This window comes from Lontra canadensis, unplaced genomic scaffold, assembly GCF_010015895.1.
Source record: "Lontra canadensis isolate GAN:19392208 unplaced genomic scaffold, GSC_riverotter_1.0 scaffold78, whole genome shotgun sequence".
NCBI lineage: Eukaryota > Metazoa > Chordata > Mammalia > Carnivora > Mustelidae > Lontra > Lontra canadensis.
This window is the reverse complement of record NW_022631072.1, coordinates 1,708,152-1,725,949: the sequence shown is the minus strand read 5'-3', so window position 1 is coordinate 1,725,949 and position 17,798 is coordinate 1,708,152. Positions and strand designations below refer to the sequence as shown.

Genomic DNA, 17,798 nt, shown 5'->3' with positions numbered 1-17,798 from the left:
TGAAGAAAAATGGCAGCAATCTTAAGAGTACACACTACCTCCAAGGAGATGTATATACATATGTCTGTGTTCATGTACATACGCATGCACATTTTTTCTAAATGGAAGTCTCGGATTTCATACTAGGAAATGTGATTTCCTAAATAAAAATTCCTTATTATAAAACTTTCCTTGTAAAGCAAGGGATTCTACTTGCCTTGCTTGCAAATATTACACAAATAACACCTGTGGCCTTAACTCCCACTTCATACTGGCTGTCTACTGAGAATTCAGTTCTGGACAGAATATTTTAGGCAAGTTAATTTTACCATACCGGGGCACCTGGGTGGCTCAGTGGGTTAAAGCCTCTGCCTTCCGCTCAGCTCATGATCCCAGGGTCCTGGGATCAAGTCCCGCATCAGGCTCTCTGCTCAGCAGGGAGCCTGCTTCCCCCTCTCTCTCTGCCTGCCTCTCTGCCTACCTGTGATCTCTGTCTGTCAAATAAATAAATAAAATCTAAAAAAAAAAAAAAATTTACCATACCTTTAAATTAACTTAGTATTAATGAACAAGACTGATAAAATATCAAAACCTTCCCATATAACTGACAATTGGAAAAATGTGTGATTATTGACTTTGGAACTGCCTCATGAAAATTAAAACAATATTTATATTCTTAAACAAATTCTTAACTATTTCTTTACTTTGTTATTAGTATCTATTTACCTATTTACACATATACATACATATATAAATGTGGCATTTAACATTTTTTTAAACATTTCTTTAGTTTGTTAAAAACCTACTTTAAAAAGCAAAACATTAACTCAAGATAAAGCTAAAATAGTTTCAGTAGAATTAATAAAACTAAAGTTTTCTCTTCCAAATAATTAGTATTAAAAAAATTCAAATAATAAAAGTAACACATGGTCATTGCTTAACAATATAAAAATAGTCTAGGGAAAAAAATAAAACTTGTAATTCTACCATCCAGTGACAGTTTAATTTCTAAATAAATTAGAAATAAAATTTATTTATTTATTTATTTATTTGAGAGAGGAAGAAAAAGGAGAGAGCAAGTGCAGGGGGCAAGGAAGAGTAGAGGGGGAGGGAGAGGAAGGGAAAGGATCTCAAACAGACTCCATGCTGAGTATGGAGTCTGATGCAGGGCTCCATTTCAGGATCCTGAGATCAGGACATGGGCCAAACCAAGAGTTGGATGCTCAACAGATTAAGCCATCCAGGCGCTGTGACAGTTTAATTTTTAGGTTCTGGTCGAATTTCTTCTGGTCTGGGGTAGTTTTTTTTTTTTTTTTTTTTATACATAGTTATTTACAAATATGATTTTAAATCAGTATAATGGATTTATAACCCAAATTAATATATAGTCATATACTTAATAATTTTTACCACTGCCAGGTACTTATATTTATCACATATTTTCATTATTATAAAATAGACTGTGATAGATAACCTTGAACATTATGAATCCTTCAAGGCTCCTTGTACATTCTGTAGAACTGATTCCCTGAAAGTTTAAACCATTTTTAAACTCCCTTCAGCAAAGTATGAAAATGTTCTCTTGGTACCAATTCCAGCTGTACAGTCACATTAAAAGAAAAAATATCAATTTTATAAGAAAAAACTTTATATTACTTTGTTTTTGTTTTTATTTCTTTGCTTACATAATAATGTAGCTGACTTTTTTATATGTGTGGTGGTCACCTCTATCTCCTTTTTACTAACGTGTGTTCTTTCTTTTCCTCTTTCTTCTATTGGGTGTTATTTGTGCATTATTGATACTAACACTGACATAAATACTATTGTCAATTTTTCAGCTACTTTTTTTTTTTTAAAGATTTTATTTATTTATTTGACAGACAGAGATCACAAGTAGATGGAGAGGCAGGCAGAGAGAGAGAGAGAGGGAAGCAGGCTCTCTCCTGAGCAGAGAGCCCGATGCGGGACTCGATCCCAGGACCCTGAGATCATGACCTGAGCCGAAGGCAGCGGGTTAACCCACTGAGCCACCCAGGCGCCCTTTCAGCTACTTTTTAATGTAAGATGTTTTGACAGGTATAAGTTAATTTCTATATAGCCTAATACATTGATAGTTTTCCCATGTGATATTTTCCATTCTTACACTTACATACTCCTTTGCCATTCTTACATAAAAATTTTACATATATTTTCTTTAACTATTTTTAAAACTATACATTACCACTTCAATTCCTCTGGTATTTATTTTGGGTCATGATAGAAGGTAAGGATCTAACTGGAATTGGTACCTCAAACAGCTGACAGAAACCATTTGAGGAATAATGAATGTGCTCTTATCATGTATTATATTCTCATGTAGATGAATGTCTGTTTTAAGTAATTTGTGTGTTTCATTGCCCTATCTCTTGATTCATGGACCTGCTCCACAGTCTTAAGAGTAGACATGTTTTAACAGGTGATAGGTGACATGGCAAGTCTTAATTATTCTTTGTCTTCAGTCCTCTGACATTTTCTTTAAAATGGAAATACCATGAAAGAAAAAGTCAAACACAGAAGAAAAATGGACAAAAATGTGAAAAAGCATTTCCCCCAAAATTAAACACAAGCATGAAAAATGCTTATACTCATTAGGAAAATGCGAAATGCAAATTAAAACAGTAAGATAGTACATCTTACCCATCAGAGAGCAAAATTTAAAAGACCAGAAGAAATTTGACCAGAACCTAAAGCCTGAAATACCGAGTATTGGTGAGGATGTGGAAAAGTAGAGATTATCATACACTGCTGGTAGATGTGTAAATTCATATGGCTACTTTGGAGAATAATTTGGCCATGTCTGATAAAATTAAAATTAAAATATGCCATCAATTCAGCTTCTAGGGGTACCCCAGAAAATCTCATGGCATAAATGTATGAAGAATTTATAAGGATTTTCATGGCAGCAATTTTTATAATGGGGAAAAAATCAGAAATAGCAGAAATATCAATTGAGAAGGGAATGAGTAACTGAAAAATTCATGTGATGGAAACAACACAGAGGCTAAAAGGAAACATGTGGGTTTTATATGTACACATTAATAGCTCAAAAAACCTTATTCTTAAGTGAGAATGTGCCGGTACAATGATATACTCTGACATTACTTATGTAAATTTAAAAACACAAAAGAGGGATGCCTGGGTAGCTTAGTCAGTTAAGCGTCTGCTTCAGCTCGGGTCATGATCCCAGGGTCCTCAGATCAAGTCCCATATCAGGCTCCCTGTTCAGTGGGGAGCCTGCTTCTCCCTCTGCTTGTGCTCTCTTCTCTGTGTCAAATAAATAAGTAAAATCTTAAAAATAATAAATAAATAAAAACACAAAAGAAATAAATATATATTGCTCATGGCTATTTATCTCAGTTGATATAGAATTCAAATATACATGTAATTAACATATATGTGTATTTTTAATATTTATTAATATATGCCTGTATTTATTAATACAGAAAGTAATTTATTTACATATATAAGTATTTCTGGAATGAAACATCAAAATCAAGACTGGTTTCATTTGAGGATAAGCTGGGGGTGGTGAAAGATACTTCAACTTTCCTATCTTATTATTTTTATTAAAAAGAAAACATATGAAACAAATATATTAACACATATCAATTTGATTCTGAGTATATTTTCTGAAATTTTCTGTCCTTTTTTGGACAGAAATTTTGGCTCTTTTTTACATACATCCAACATGTACGTAAGTGCTGAGAAAAGGACACTTACAGTGAATACCCAGAAAGGGATACTAAAGTTCCTATCTGCAAGGTGTGACTAAAACACACACACATACACAACACCTCTCTGTGTTGATTCGGTGTTACAAAGCACTTTTTGGACAAGCTCATTCAATTAGTTATTGACAAACAGATAGATTATGGGTTTGAAGCCCTGATTAGGTTACCTGGTTGAGAATATTCCAGGATGCATGCGAGAGTGCTGCGAATTAGAGCTGTCCACTGTTTCTGAGTGTCCTCAGTCTTGGCCATTGAGAGTGTCACGATGCTTTTAATTCCTTGAAGTGCTGCACTGACTGGCAGAGGAACCTGATTATCTGCAGACTTTATCGCTGTGTCTTTCAATATTCTTGCAATTAAAAATAGAATCGTGGGCAGGATTGTCATACACCCTGAATTGAAAACAAATCAGATACCTCATAACTACTCAGTTCACTTATTACAGTTCTTTCAATTGCTTTTACAATTGATTCTGGTTTAATACTATTTTTTCCCTTGTTGTTAATGCAAAATTTACTGCATTACTATTACTATAATTCAATGTTTGGAAAAGAAAGTGAGAAAGTAGCAAGTTATTTTAAAAAAGACAGAATATTTCTTTTCTTTTTCCAAGTAGCTTCGTTTTTTATTATTTCTAATACTTCACCTATTTAATATGTTGTGCCTTTCAAATGAAAATGAGAAAAGAAGATAGAAAAACAGAAGGGAAGCACTACCATATATACTTTGATAATTATCTGAGCAATTTGATGAATCTGGTAGCAATTCTAAGACATGTAATCAATCTTCAGTGTACACAAGTCAGCCTTAACCAAGTGGGGAAAAGTGAAGAAAGGACTATATGGGTAAGCAAAGAAGAAACGAAAAAATCCTGGAATTTGTAGCTGAAAGAACTTTAAGGGCATTGAATCCAACCTCCCACCTCACGAAAGATGCTCAACACTTTCTCAGGCTGCCATTGTGCTTGGCCTGCAAAGCTCCAGCAACAGAGAACTCATTATTTTCACATCTATAGGCTTGTGTTGGGTTGAAATTTACCTTTATACTCCTTATACTATTTCTCTCTTCCAGATAAATAGAGGGAAAGTCTACATTTCCATCCAGTACTTTTCAGATATCTGCAGACAACTATCATCTTTGTAGCTATAATGTCTTTAGTTCCTCCTAAGAGTTGGTGATCATACTCATCTGACGTTTTTATGGTTGGTCAGTTACTCAAGAGTGGCAAACAGATCAGAAACTAACAGGTTTGGTTATGCCACCATATGTCTGTCTGCTAATGTCCAGTGCCTTGCCTCAAGCTGTGGTTGTATCTCCTTTGTGAAGTTTGTCTGAAATGTATCTGAAGAACATCTCAAGTTTTGGGTTTTTTGAATCCTTAATCTTTATAGGCTCCTAAAGGTTAAGACACCATAAAAGACTAACTTCTCCTTCCATACTTGAGACTAAAGAAGAAGATAAGTTATAATAGCACTTAAAATCAAAGGCAAGCTCATCTTTGTCTACTGTAATAGAATGCATTTCCAAACATTGATTAATACTGTACCAGCAGGCGAACAAAGGGACGGTAAGTCAGAGAGTATGGTAACTGTGGCTGCCACCAAACGAGCACTTTCTTCTGACAGTCGAGTTTTGGTGGCTATGTGACTGGGTGAATCCGACATCTTGGTACTGAGATGTGGCATATGACGTACTAAAATGAACATCAACAGCTCCATAGTTGCAAACACAAGAGATTTTCCAGGAACAAGACCACCACTGTCACCGCCTTCTCCAACTATAAGACATGACTCTTTTTCCACATCATCTTCATCTTGGATGAAAGAAAATTTGGTAAAATTTCCAGAAAAAAAATTATGGCACAGAGTAGATAAAACTATATAGTAAGTATATTTGAGAAATTCTTTTTATTTATTTATTTGACAGACAGAGATCACAAGTAGGCAGAGAGGCAGGCAGAGAGAGAGAGAGGAGGAAGCAGGCTCCCTGCTGAGCAGAGAGCTCCATGCGGGGCTCAATCCTATGACCCTGGGATGGAGACCTGAGCCGAAGGCAGAGGCTTTAACCCTCTGAGCCACCCAGGCGTCCCTAAGAATTCTTTTAAAGGAACTTACAACTGAATGTCTAACTGGCAACACATGGCTTTCTCACAATAATTCTCTGCCTTGCTATAATTCTGTTTACTGACCTCTCTCTAAAAGTAAAAGACAATCCATTTCTTACTTCAAAAATTTTTATTGGGTATTTTTATTAGGAATGTATTTCATATTATGAGGAACATATATGTTAGGTTGAACCATGTGAGGTTGACACTTTTGAAGGTGAAAAATAGTTGACTACCAGCAATTTCATTTGGTTCCTTCCTTCTTCTTCTTTTTCTTTTTTTTTAAAGATTTATTTATTTATTTGAGAGAGAGAGCACAAGCAGGAGGGGCAGAGGGAGAGAGAGAGAATCTCAAGCAGAGATTGGAGCCTGACATAGGGTTTGATCCCATGACCCTGAGATCATGACCTGAGCTGAAACCAAGAGTCAGATGCTTAGCTGAGTATACCACTCAGGTGCCCCTCATTTGGTTTTTCCCATTAAAAGCAAAATCAATTGCTAATCTTCTACATCTATGACTACACTTTTAATTAAAAACTTCCTGGCACTGATACTTAAAAAGTTAGAGTACAAACAAGATCTACTTCCAAATTAGCATAATTTCTAGTGCTTACTTAGAGTGTTTCTTTTTTCTTGCAGATAATCCTGAGCAGCTCTTACTATCTGTTGTACGACCCCAGTGACCAGCAGCTGAACAGAGGGTGGGTTCCAGGTCAATAGGAGGCGGTGCAGAACACTTAGTAACTCAACACCAATCAGCTAGTATAAATTAATACAGGTAAATTTAATTAATCTTAATTTCAAAGGACAAAATTATATTACAATCTAAGAAAATATGCATGTAAAAATAAATCAATTTGGTAACTAAAATTAATATATATGACTCTGTAACAAGTAAGAACAATCTAACAGTCTTGAGAAATGGTCATATTCTATCCCAACAAATTTTCAGTCAACAAATTACTGTGGATACCAGGTTCTTCCCGTAAGCCTCTCTCCCATTCATCTCAGCAACTATTACAAACTTTCACCACTCACTTTAAGCCTCTTACAATCATCCACATCAAACCCATCCAATGAACCTGTCTCAAATTTTAAAGAGGAAGAAAAAAACTTAACTATAACCAAACCTACCTTTACCTCTCTCCTTAAGATCAAGTGTCTAGACTCTACCCAAGGCTGATTCATCTTTCCTTATTTGCTTCCTTCCCTATCTTACCTGACCTCCCAGGGATTCTTCAAGGACCTTGATTGCATTCCACATGTCTTCAGTTTCTCTGTCTAGGTCGATTCCTTTCCCAGTGTAAGGAAAACACTCAGGTCTTTCCTGTTTATTCCGCCCCCCCGCAAATCCTCACAGAACCTTCTCTGTCCCCATGTCCTGTATCTCTATTGTGCTTCCTCTGGTCCCAGCCCAGAGGCTTCCTTCCTTCACCCCACATTCACCCCTCACTCTTCCACCTAAGAGAATGCTCCGTCTGAGATCGCTAGTAACCTTCCCTGGATCCTCTTCTGTCTTCATATACTGGATTCTGGTTCTTTTGAGCCTGTTGTCTATCCGTGAAACTCTCCCCTGCCCTTGTAACTCTGTTCTCTCTTAGTTCTCTTCCTACCTCTCTAGTAGTCTCCTTATTTCCCTCATCTCCATCCTTATTTGCTGTTTGTAATATACCCTCACGTTCCAGTCCCAGCCCTCTTTTTTCTTCCTTTATTCAGTTTTCCTAGGCCAGTGTAACTCACTCTTTCTCTAGAAATAAAATTCAAAGAGCTTCTTAACTGGCCCTCCTGCCTCCCTTATCAGTCCTACAGACCAATTTCACAAAGTCAATAAAAGTGATCAAATTCTATATATATACCATGTTCTGAAATACAAGTTTAATCAAGTCATTCCTCTATTTTAACATTTTTAATGATTTCCTATCACTTTTAAGACAGATTTTTAGACCCTTTCACAGGCCATACAGGAATCTTCGTGGTTTGGCTTTTTCCCTGTTGCGCAGCCTCATCTCCTAACAACTCTCACATGCTCTATTTGTCTCAGCTGTAGTAAATGACAGTAGTGTCCTTGAACTTGTCATGTTCTCTCATGTCTCCTTGTCTTTGGATTTGCTTTTCTCCCAGAGAGGAAAACCCATCCCTCTTATGCTGCCTCACTAATTTCTCTTTTCAGATTTAATCCAACCCTCATCTCCACTGAGAAGCCATTTCTTACTTTCCTTGATGTCAGCGCTCCTTCCCTCTATTGTCATCATACTTTACATACGTTTACTAGCTCAGCATTTGTCATACCATCCTGATCTCCCTGTACCTGGATCGGGAGTACCTGTATCAAAAGTACCTGTACTTTTGGTATCTATAGTCTCAAACTGTGCCTGATGCAGGACAGGCAGAGTGAAAGTTGTTGGGTAAATGAATATAATACTGATGATTTTGAAATTATAGGATCCAACTCAGGAAAAAAAATAGAATCCATTCAGGTGTAAAGCAATGCTTGGATAAACAAAACATTACTGAGTCCAAAAAAAAAGCTAGGTAGTTGGGTGTGGGATGTATTATGTTAAAAAAAAAAAAATGAGCGAGTGTAAACATAGTATTCTCTCTTCATTCACAGATTAAGTTTTAAATTTTATAAAAACCACAAGTTTCTTGCAGTAAGCTGTAGTTTAGCTGAGGAACAGCTTCAGATTGCAAGGCTGGGGTATAAGAAGAGTTCATCAGTGAGTGAATCTTGTAATCACAAAGCATATGCTTTGTTTTATTTTGGTTTTGGTTAGCGTCATGTGCACAACTAATCTGATATAATGAATGCTCTCAGCTTTCTTTATCTGTCTGTGTTTTATGGAAAGTTACCCCACCTTGTAGATGTGTGATGGTGACCAAAAAGATGGTTCTTATGAAAAGAAAAGAATTTCTAATTAAAAAGAATGACAAATCCACCAGTAGCTTAGTTCTATAACATGAATAAAGTCCTCTTAAATTACATATAGAAATTAGAAAAAGCAATTCATTAAATTGTTAATGAATAGTTGAGCCAGTGCAAAAAAAATTCATTAAATGAGAGATAAAACATTATCAAACATTTAAAAGTAGTATAATTTATTTAACAGCCTTATAAATTACTTCAGGCCTTTATCAATAGAATCATTAGCTGGGGTTGAAGGCATCCCTTAATTTTTAGTTTTACTTGATTACCGATAAACACATCTAAGAAGATACACTGACTATTTCTATGCTGGCAGTGCCTTGTCATCTAACATTCACGATAAAGTCAAAATCCTAAATACTTACTATATATTTATTTCATACAGGAGAAAATTATCTTAAGACAAATAGGATGAAAACAAAGCGTATAATTTATTATCTGTTATAGAAATATACTGTACCTGATCTTCTGCAATATGGATTCGGGCATAAGGAGAATCGAGCAAGGTGTGTAAGGCCTGTAGACATGCTGTGACATGTTCAATAGGCTCCTCAGGTCTGGGGGAACAAAGGAACTGTATGCTCACACCTGTGACGTACATAATAAAAACACACGTTTGTCACTATAAAACACTTTGTTGCTCTGACATCAGATTTTTTCTCTATTCTCCCTCTATTCTTTTACAGGTTACTTTAACGCCTATTTAATGCTACCTTAAAGTAGAGTCAAATGCTTACCAAACGCAGCTGCCAAACTTTATAACACAGATTGTAGCTTTGCAATTAGGTTAGTAATCAAGTTGAAGGTTGGGGGCGAGAGGCAGTTCCAAGGTCATGGAGTTGATTAAGAAGATACTCAATTTTTTATTTTTAGGAATTTAAAAAATAATACATTAAAAATAAACTTATGTAAATTATAAAATTACTTCTCATTAAATGGTTGTCAAACAATTTTCATGTCTACAAGGATTTTTTAGCGGCAAGCTACAGAGACATAATAGATATCATGGATAACAATTATCCTTAATTCGCATAAGGGTAAGGTCATTATTTTAAAAGTCTTTCATATTTTCATGTATGAGATCTACTGATAAGTTCTATAATTTCACCTTACCAACTGTGTTCTTCTTCCCTCCCAAAAATATAAAACTGCTTAAGAGCCTCATTAGAATCTATAATATATAATATATATATAATATATATATATAATATATATATTAATGTTAAAAGAGCATCTATAAAGCAATTATAAATTGAGATTTATTCAAATTTGCTTTAACTTTGCATTTTATTATTTCCTCATAGACAATTTGTTAAGTGTCAAGTAAAAAGAAAATCTGCCATTGAAAAAGAAAAATGTAGCTTTTTTCTTAAAAATTATTCACTATTGCTCTGTGAGTGAACACAGCAGCTAAAATTTTTAGAATAGTTTTTAATAATTAACTTTTTTATTAAAAATTCAGTTAACAATTTAGAACATGTGCTTAAAAAATCCTCTCCTTTTTATTCCTTCTCTGGACTGTGGTATATAAAACTTTTCTATAGCATTAAAATGAAACATCTGAAGGAGTTCAGAACATGCCACATCAAAATATGCCTCTTTGACATATTGATTACTTTCAGCTGAAGGTACTTGATGAACAGCAGATGCAGTAAGGGTTCTCTGCCCCTTTCCACCCTAAAACAAGTCAACATTTCTCGTGAGAAAGGTGCCCTCTCTGTATCAGGAAGAGAAGACTGGGAGTCAATGCTGAAATAGACTTGTACAAACAAACCTACTAAAATTAGTTTCCCCCATATATTTCCTAATCCCTGTCCCACAATTTATTGCCCCCGGCCCAAACCCCCTTTGTCTGGTCACATCCCCACAATTTATTGTTCTTTGTGTAAAATGGCATATAAGTTTTGGGGCCTAATGGCTACTTTAGATTGAAAATACTAAATCCATATGCTTTTCTCCTGTTAATCTGTCTTATGTCAATTTAATTCTTAGGCCAGCCACACAACCTAAAAGGACAGAAGGAAATCTTTTCTTCCCTACAGATAAGAATTTCAGAAGTGACACATCTTGAAATACATCAATGTTCACACCTACCTAAAATCAGATGCATTCTGTCTTTGTTAATTTCTGGCAAAGATTTAGCACCAGGTATTGCTCCCGATGCCTGGTGTAAATTGACAGGCGTAGCACGTTTCTGTAAGCCAGGCATTGCTGCTGCTTCTGCAGACTCTGGACATGTAAATCCTGTACTATTTAACCAAAGTGCCACTGCGTGCAGAATCGGGGCCCATGAATTCCGGTAGTGAAGTCTAGCTGTATCAATGGTCTCGGGAGTATAAAATGCTCCACCTGTAAAACAGGCCAATCGAAGCCATTATTTTTTTTGTTTGTTTGTTTGTTTTTGTTTTTAAAATTTGTTTATTACTGTTATATCTGGCCCTTTATTCACTTTGTTCTCATTTTCACAACCCATGTTCTTTCTCACTGAACCGAAGCCATTATTTTTATTGCAAGTGGTCAACCATTCATCAACGACTAACTTAAAAATCCTCATTACTTACTGTCTTAGTCCATTTGGGCTGCTATAACAAAATACCACAGACTGGGTGGCTTATTAAACAGTAGACATTTACTTCTCACAGTGCTGGAGGGGGTGGAAGTCTGAGATCAGGGCCATGTCTCTGACTCATAGCTGTATTTTTACATGGTGGAAGGGGCTAGGGGACAGTGTGGGTGGGGTCTTTCCTCTAAGGGTACGAATCCCATTGCAGAGGGCTTCACCTCCTGACCCAAGCACTTCCCAAAGGCCCTGCTTCCTGATGCTAATCACAATGGGGATTAGATTTTCAACCCGCGAATTTGGAGGGGACACAAAATTCAGACCATAGCACATACTAAAGAGCAATCTGGCCAAAGAGATTCTCTTTATTACAAAGCCACCAAAAGTGAGTCTTTCCTGCAGCTGCAGAACTGGAGGGCCTGTGCCTTCCTCACCAGCGCTAGGGTTTCCATCTTTTTCTCTGCAACTGCAGATGCCGCCGGGGATCCTCCATCTGGGGATCTTTCCTCTTCACTATTGCCAGAGACTCCCGAAAACACTGGTCACCTTCTCTTCCTGCCCCAGCCAGGGAACTCTGTCTCTTCTTCCTCCTTCCTCTTTCTTCCTTAACTCCTGTTTTCACTACCAAACTGAAGACTCCCCCAACCATCCCTGCATACATTGACCAGCCCAGCAATCAACTTCATCATAGTTACGCATAATGACTGGTTATGCCTGGTTATATAGAACACTCTAGCTCATACAATTATTACTGTGACAGTGAGAACTTTTTGCTCGGGTTAACAAATGAGCTTAATGCTGCATTTGAATTATGGACAACATGCCCTAAGTGACAGAGTGCCACGTTTAAGTCTACAGAAATTTAAAATGTCATTGCCACATCTTAAACTAGATTACTACATTATTAATAATTAATTAAATATAAGGGGTTTTACTCTCTTTATAAATTCAAGGTGGGTAAGTTACACTATAATATTATTAATTATTATTGTTGCTAGCTTCCACCAACTACATTTTGTTTAATTACTACTCTAAGCTCCATAAAGACAAAACTCTGAATGTAGTACTTACCATCGGGGGGGAGCTGACTAGCAAACTCAGCCGGCAGAGTCAAAAGTGCATAGTCTTTTAATGCTGCCAACCACAGGCGACTGAGTGTTGGCAGTTCGGGCTGCACAAGTGTTATTAAACTATCTGGTGGTAGTTCATCTATAGTACCATAATCATCATCATCATCATCAGTACTTTTCATTGCTCTTTTTGGCTTTGACTCTGCTTCCTTCTTAATATTCATAGCAACCACATACACCTAGTAAGATATTCAGGAGGAGAAAATAATAAGGCATAATGTTAAGAAATGACTTAATCTAAGTTGCTATACAATTGAATTTTTGAAAGTAATTGAGTTTAGACCCTGGAAAGTCTATAACTTCATGGTTTCCTGACAACCTCCAAAGAATAATTCCACCTGCTTTGGAGACAATCTTTTCTTATTGATCTGACTGCTGACTATTCCTCTCACAAAATATTCCTTTAGTAGAGTTCACTGAGATGTTTCTGGCTTCTCTTGTTATACTTTACAAAGCCCCCTTTTATGTGTGTCTTTTTTCTTTTTTTGTCCTAGGGTATAACTTCCTGTTTACTGCCTCTACTTTCACAGACTTATTAGACACAATCAGACAGCACATTCAAAGAAAAAGGCTGGAGAGGGATGGGAGAAGGGCCAGAGAAAGGATTTCCATAAATATCCTTCTAGCCTCTTAAGTGATACTTAGCAATCTGGCCTTTATAATAGAGTTGAACCACGCATATAATTTACTAGTCACACATATATTATCTGTATCCTTTCTCTCCACTTAGTAGACCAAAATGATGTATAAATGCAATTTACTAAAACATAACTTTAAAGATTTTTCTTTGTTGCAGTTATTTTTGATTTTTGTTTTTGTACCGATATTTAGGCTTTGGCAACTAGCATAGACTGAGCACAGAATATGAGGCAGAAGTAGGTGAAGGTTTTACTCTATAGGCAATGAGGAAGGGAAGCGGTCACTGCAGGATTTATAGATCAAATATTATGTATTTTTCCTGAACTTTTAATTTTATTTTAAAATTATACCATAAAAAGTTTTGAAAATGAGTTTTTAAAATTACTCAAAATCCCAATTTCCAGGTTACTATATTTTATCTTTGTAAATTGTAATTTTGTTGTACAAAGAATTTTGTATTTAATTTTATCTATTAAAATATCATAACGTTTTCCCATGGAATGTGCATCTTCATAATCATTACTCTTAATGGCTGTAGGGGATAAGCCATAATACATCTAACAATTTCCCTACATTGAAATTTTGTATTTATTTCTGTTTCTTGATTCAGCCTTGGGAATCTGAACAAGATATAATTTTCAAAGACAAAAGGTGTATAATTCTTCACATTAAAATGTTCCAAGTAAAGCTTTTTGTAAACAATTCCTTCCTGTATTTTAGATATTTTTCCCTAGGATAAAGTCCCAGGAAGGGAATTATAGCATCAGTGACTACAGATATTTTTATGGCTCTGAGTAGACACCGCCTAAACCTTTCTAAAAGAGTTGTATAATTTATATTGCTGTTAGAAAATCAGGGGAATATATTTTTTAGACTTCTTTTTAAACAATGTTTGGCTCATCTTTCTTATTAGACACTACACAAGAAAAATAGAAAAATCAGAAGTGTAAATAACTTGAAGAAAATACCATTAGCATTCTAAACATGTTGTATATACATCGTCTTTTAAATAATACTGTGTTGTGAATCGCTTTTATTTTTTTAATTAAAAATTTGTTTAAAGATTTATTTATTTGAGAGAAAGAGAGACAGAGAAAGAAGGCATGCAGAAGTGAAGGGCAGAGGGAGAAGGAGAGAGAATCCCAAGCAGACTCCCCGCTGAGTGTGGAGCCCAATGCTGAGCTCAATCTCATGACCCTGAGATCACAATCTGAGCTGAAACCAAGAGTTAGATGCCCAACCAACTGTACCACAGAGGCACCCCTGTGAATAACTTTTTTTTTAAAGATTTTTATTTATTTATTTGACAGAAAAAGATCACAAGTAGGCAGAGAGGCAGGCAGAGAGAGAGAGGGGGAAGCAGGCTCCCCGCCAAGCAGGGAGCCCGATGCAGGGCCCAATCCCAGGACCCTGAGATCATGACCTGAGCCAAAGGCAGAGGCTTTAACCCACTGAGCCACCCAGGTGCCCGCCCCACCCCCTTGAATAACTTTTAACCAAATTCGTTAGTCACTTAATTCCATCATCTCTTGGGATCAAGACATACATTTAAGTTATTTCCATTTTTTTTTTGAGAAAAATAAACATTGTAATAAACACCACCATAGCAGGGTCTTTGTGTATATCCTTAATATTCCTCAGGATAAACTGGTTTTAGTAAGTGGGTTTTTTTTTTTTTTTTAATTTATTTGACAGAGAGAGAGAGAGAGAGCACAAGTAGGCAGAGAGGCAGGCAGAGAGAGGGGGAAGCAGGCTCACTGCCGAGCAGAGAACCTGATGCGGGGCTCGATCCCAGGACCCTGAGATCATGACCTAAGCCAAAGGCAGAGGCTCAACCCACTGAGCCACCCTGGTGTCCCTAGTAAGTGTTTTGATATATCTCACTCTTCAGAAAAATTTTACTATCATTCTAAAAATGATGTTAATTTAGCTGGGAAATGTTTCTATATTTCTTCACCTTCCCCATATGTTTATGTGTAGCTTTGTTTCCTCTCCGTGAATCGTTGATTCATATTCTTTGCCCAAAATTTGCATTTTAGAATGATTATGCTGAGAATCTGTACAGGAATAGCTGTCAGTGGAGGCAGGAAAGACTAACGGCAGAAGAAAATTAGGACGCAACTGCATAGACCAGGTAACAGATGATGAGGACTCAAACTAAAGGCAGGGGCAGAAGAGAGGAAATATTTTTTTTTATAGATATGCAAAAGGTGTATGTAATCCATTGCTAAATTTAAAAAATAGTCGCTATGTTGAATAAAATTCCATTTTTATTTTTTTAAAAAGATATAGATAGATACACACATTTTAAGGCATATAAAGACTTACATGTGCACATATGCATAGTGATATACACCAAAATATTAATAGTTATCTCTGGATGATAAGAAGAATACAGAGGGGATAAGATTACAGATTTTTAAAAAATAATACCTCTTCTCTATATTCTGAATATGTGCAGTGAATTGGTATTTTTATTATCAGAACAAAATTATATTATCTTCAAAGATAGTATTAACAAAGTCAAATACATAGGAATTAGATACCGACTAGATATAAGACGAAGGGGACTGAAGAAGAAGCAGTTAATATTGATACTAGTCTCTGGCCTGAAGATAGAAGGTAGAACGAGTAGTTGGGATAAAGAAGATAAAAGAAGTAAGAGAAAGCACAGTATTTTTTTTAAGACATCTTGGGTGTGTGGTACTTATGGGTCATCCAAGGGGAGATGTCTAGTAAACATCTAAAAATATGGGAGTGGAATTTAGGTCTGGGTGGAAAAGCAGAATTACAATCTTTAATATACAAGTTAAAGCAATAGGTTATGGGTATGGATAAAGTTGCCCATAAAGTACGAAGAGAGGGGAAAGGGACAAGAAAAATACCAACATTTAAAGAGCGGGCAGGCAAAGAGAGGCCAGCAAGCGATGTTGAGAAGAAACAATGAAAAGGAAAGAGGAGAAGCAAGAGGGGAGTGTCACAAAAGTCAAGGAAAACAAAGAGCTTCTAGAGGAGACAATATCAAATGCCGCAGAGAGGCCAAGGAACACGGACTGATGAGTGCACAGCGCCACAGATAATTCTCTCCTTGGTGACTTTAGTGAGAATGATTCCAATGGAGTGGTGATGACACAGGGAAACCAAAGGGACCTCATGAAAAACTGCTTTTTTTGGTCCTTTTCCTGCTTCTCTTCTTGCTGAGATCTACACCTCCACCCTTACGCATGCTGTATATCCTCCTTGTAAAGGTCAAGCACTTACTGACTTCTTCAGAGTCTTTCAGCACAACAGACAACACCTAAGGAATGACTGGGTGGGGCCATCATGTAAGTTTTCCAAGACCACTGACTCCAGACACCTTGACACCAAGACCCCTAGTTCCAGCGCATAAGGGTCTTACACAGGACACCTGAGCACTCCTTGTCTGACTAGTTCCTGGATGCCTGAGAGGCACATACACCAGACCACCATCCTCAATAAAAATCCCAGGCCCCAAGCAAAGATGAGATTCACTTTCCTTTCCTTTTCAAGTCTCCCAGATGCTCTGTCTGTATCTGCTGTCTCTGTATCTTCAATAAGCTCTGCTCTCATTTCCTTTTGGCTTGCCTTTGACTTTGATCCTGCTCAAACCCAAGGACTCTGTTGGCTGGTCCTACAGGACCCCCTCTGACCCAGCCAGCCTGCATCAGTGAGAATGACCCCACATTGTGGGGGACTGAGAAGCAGGTGACCAAAAGTTGAGGTAGTGAAGATACTGAAACTCCATCAGTGAACTGAGACATGAGAGGAGAGAGGGAAAGCAGTGAGGAGGATACACTTAGGTGGGGAGGAAGGCAAGCAAGAAGAGTGAGCACATAGAGGGAGAAGCTGAAGATACAGAAGTGGGCATGACTGATAGCACTGAGCTAGAAAGTCTCCCCTTCACACTCATGTTTAACTAACATTAACTAACAGGTGAAAGCACAGTTCCCAACTCATGTAAATCTAAAGATTTCAAGGTAACAATCTGAGGAGATGGAAAATGGATATCCTCAGCTTTCTGAGTGAAAGAGTATAAGCAAAGAGAGGTCTTCAGGGGAGAAATCTAGAATATGCTGGGCATCCGAAGAGCATGATGAAGGAAAGGCAGATAAACAGGTAAAAGAATTATGAGATGGCTTTCAAGACTGAGGCATGAGGTGCACATCTTTATAGTACAAATTACCCTAAAAAAGAAAAAGGTGTCAACAAAAATGTGCATTATTAATTTAGTTATATAAGACTCTGATCTAATATTTTATTTTTTTATTTTATTTATTTCATTTTTTAAAGATTTGTATTTATTTATATGAGAGAGAGAAACAGTGGGAGACAGCATGAGAGGGAGAAGGTCAGAGGGAGAAGCAGACTCCCCGTGGAGCTGGGAGCCCAATGCAGGACTTGATCCTGGGACTCCAGGATCATAACCCGAGCTGAAGGCAGGCAGTTCCTTAACCAACTGAGCCACCCAGGCGCCCTGATCTATTTTTGAAAGCAATAATCTATCTTCCATTCAGTGCCAGTGACAATGTCCTTTGATAAACATTGCCTTATAAGAAGATATAATTTCGGGGCACCTGGGTGGCTCAGTGGGTTAAGCCTCTACCTTCAGCTCGGGTCATGATCCCGGGGTCCTGGGATCAAGCCCCGCATCAGGCTCTCTGCTCAGCAGGGA

The 17,798-nt window shown here is 37.0% G+C and overlaps 1 protein-coding gene across 4 annotated transcripts in view; it reads right to left on the bottom strand.

Moving 5' to 3' along the window:
• The window catches only part of HEATR5B (HEAT repeat containing 5B), a 105,665-nt gene that overhangs the window by 10,906 nt on the left and 76,961 nt on the right, over positions 1-17,798 (bottom strand). For 3 of the 4 annotated variants that reach the window (XM_032881859.1, XM_032881861.1, XM_032881860.1), the window contains exons 28-33: positions 12,408-12,645; positions 10,871-11,125; positions 9,237-9,364; positions 6,468-6,612; positions 5,296-5,562; positions 3,917-4,141 (exon numbers count right to left, since the gene is read on the bottom strand). In XM_032881859.1, the coding sequence (XP_032737750.1) occupies positions 3,917-4,141; positions 5,296-5,562; positions 6,468-6,612; positions 9,237-9,364; positions 10,871-11,125; positions 12,408-12,645 (1,258 nt within the window). Of the gene's footprint in view, positions 1-2,450; positions 2,499-3,916; positions 4,142-5,295; positions 5,563-6,467; positions 6,613-9,236; positions 9,365-10,870; positions 11,126-12,407; positions 12,646-17,798 lie in introns of those variants that run through there. The other variant, XM_032881862.1, reaches the window with a different exon arrangement.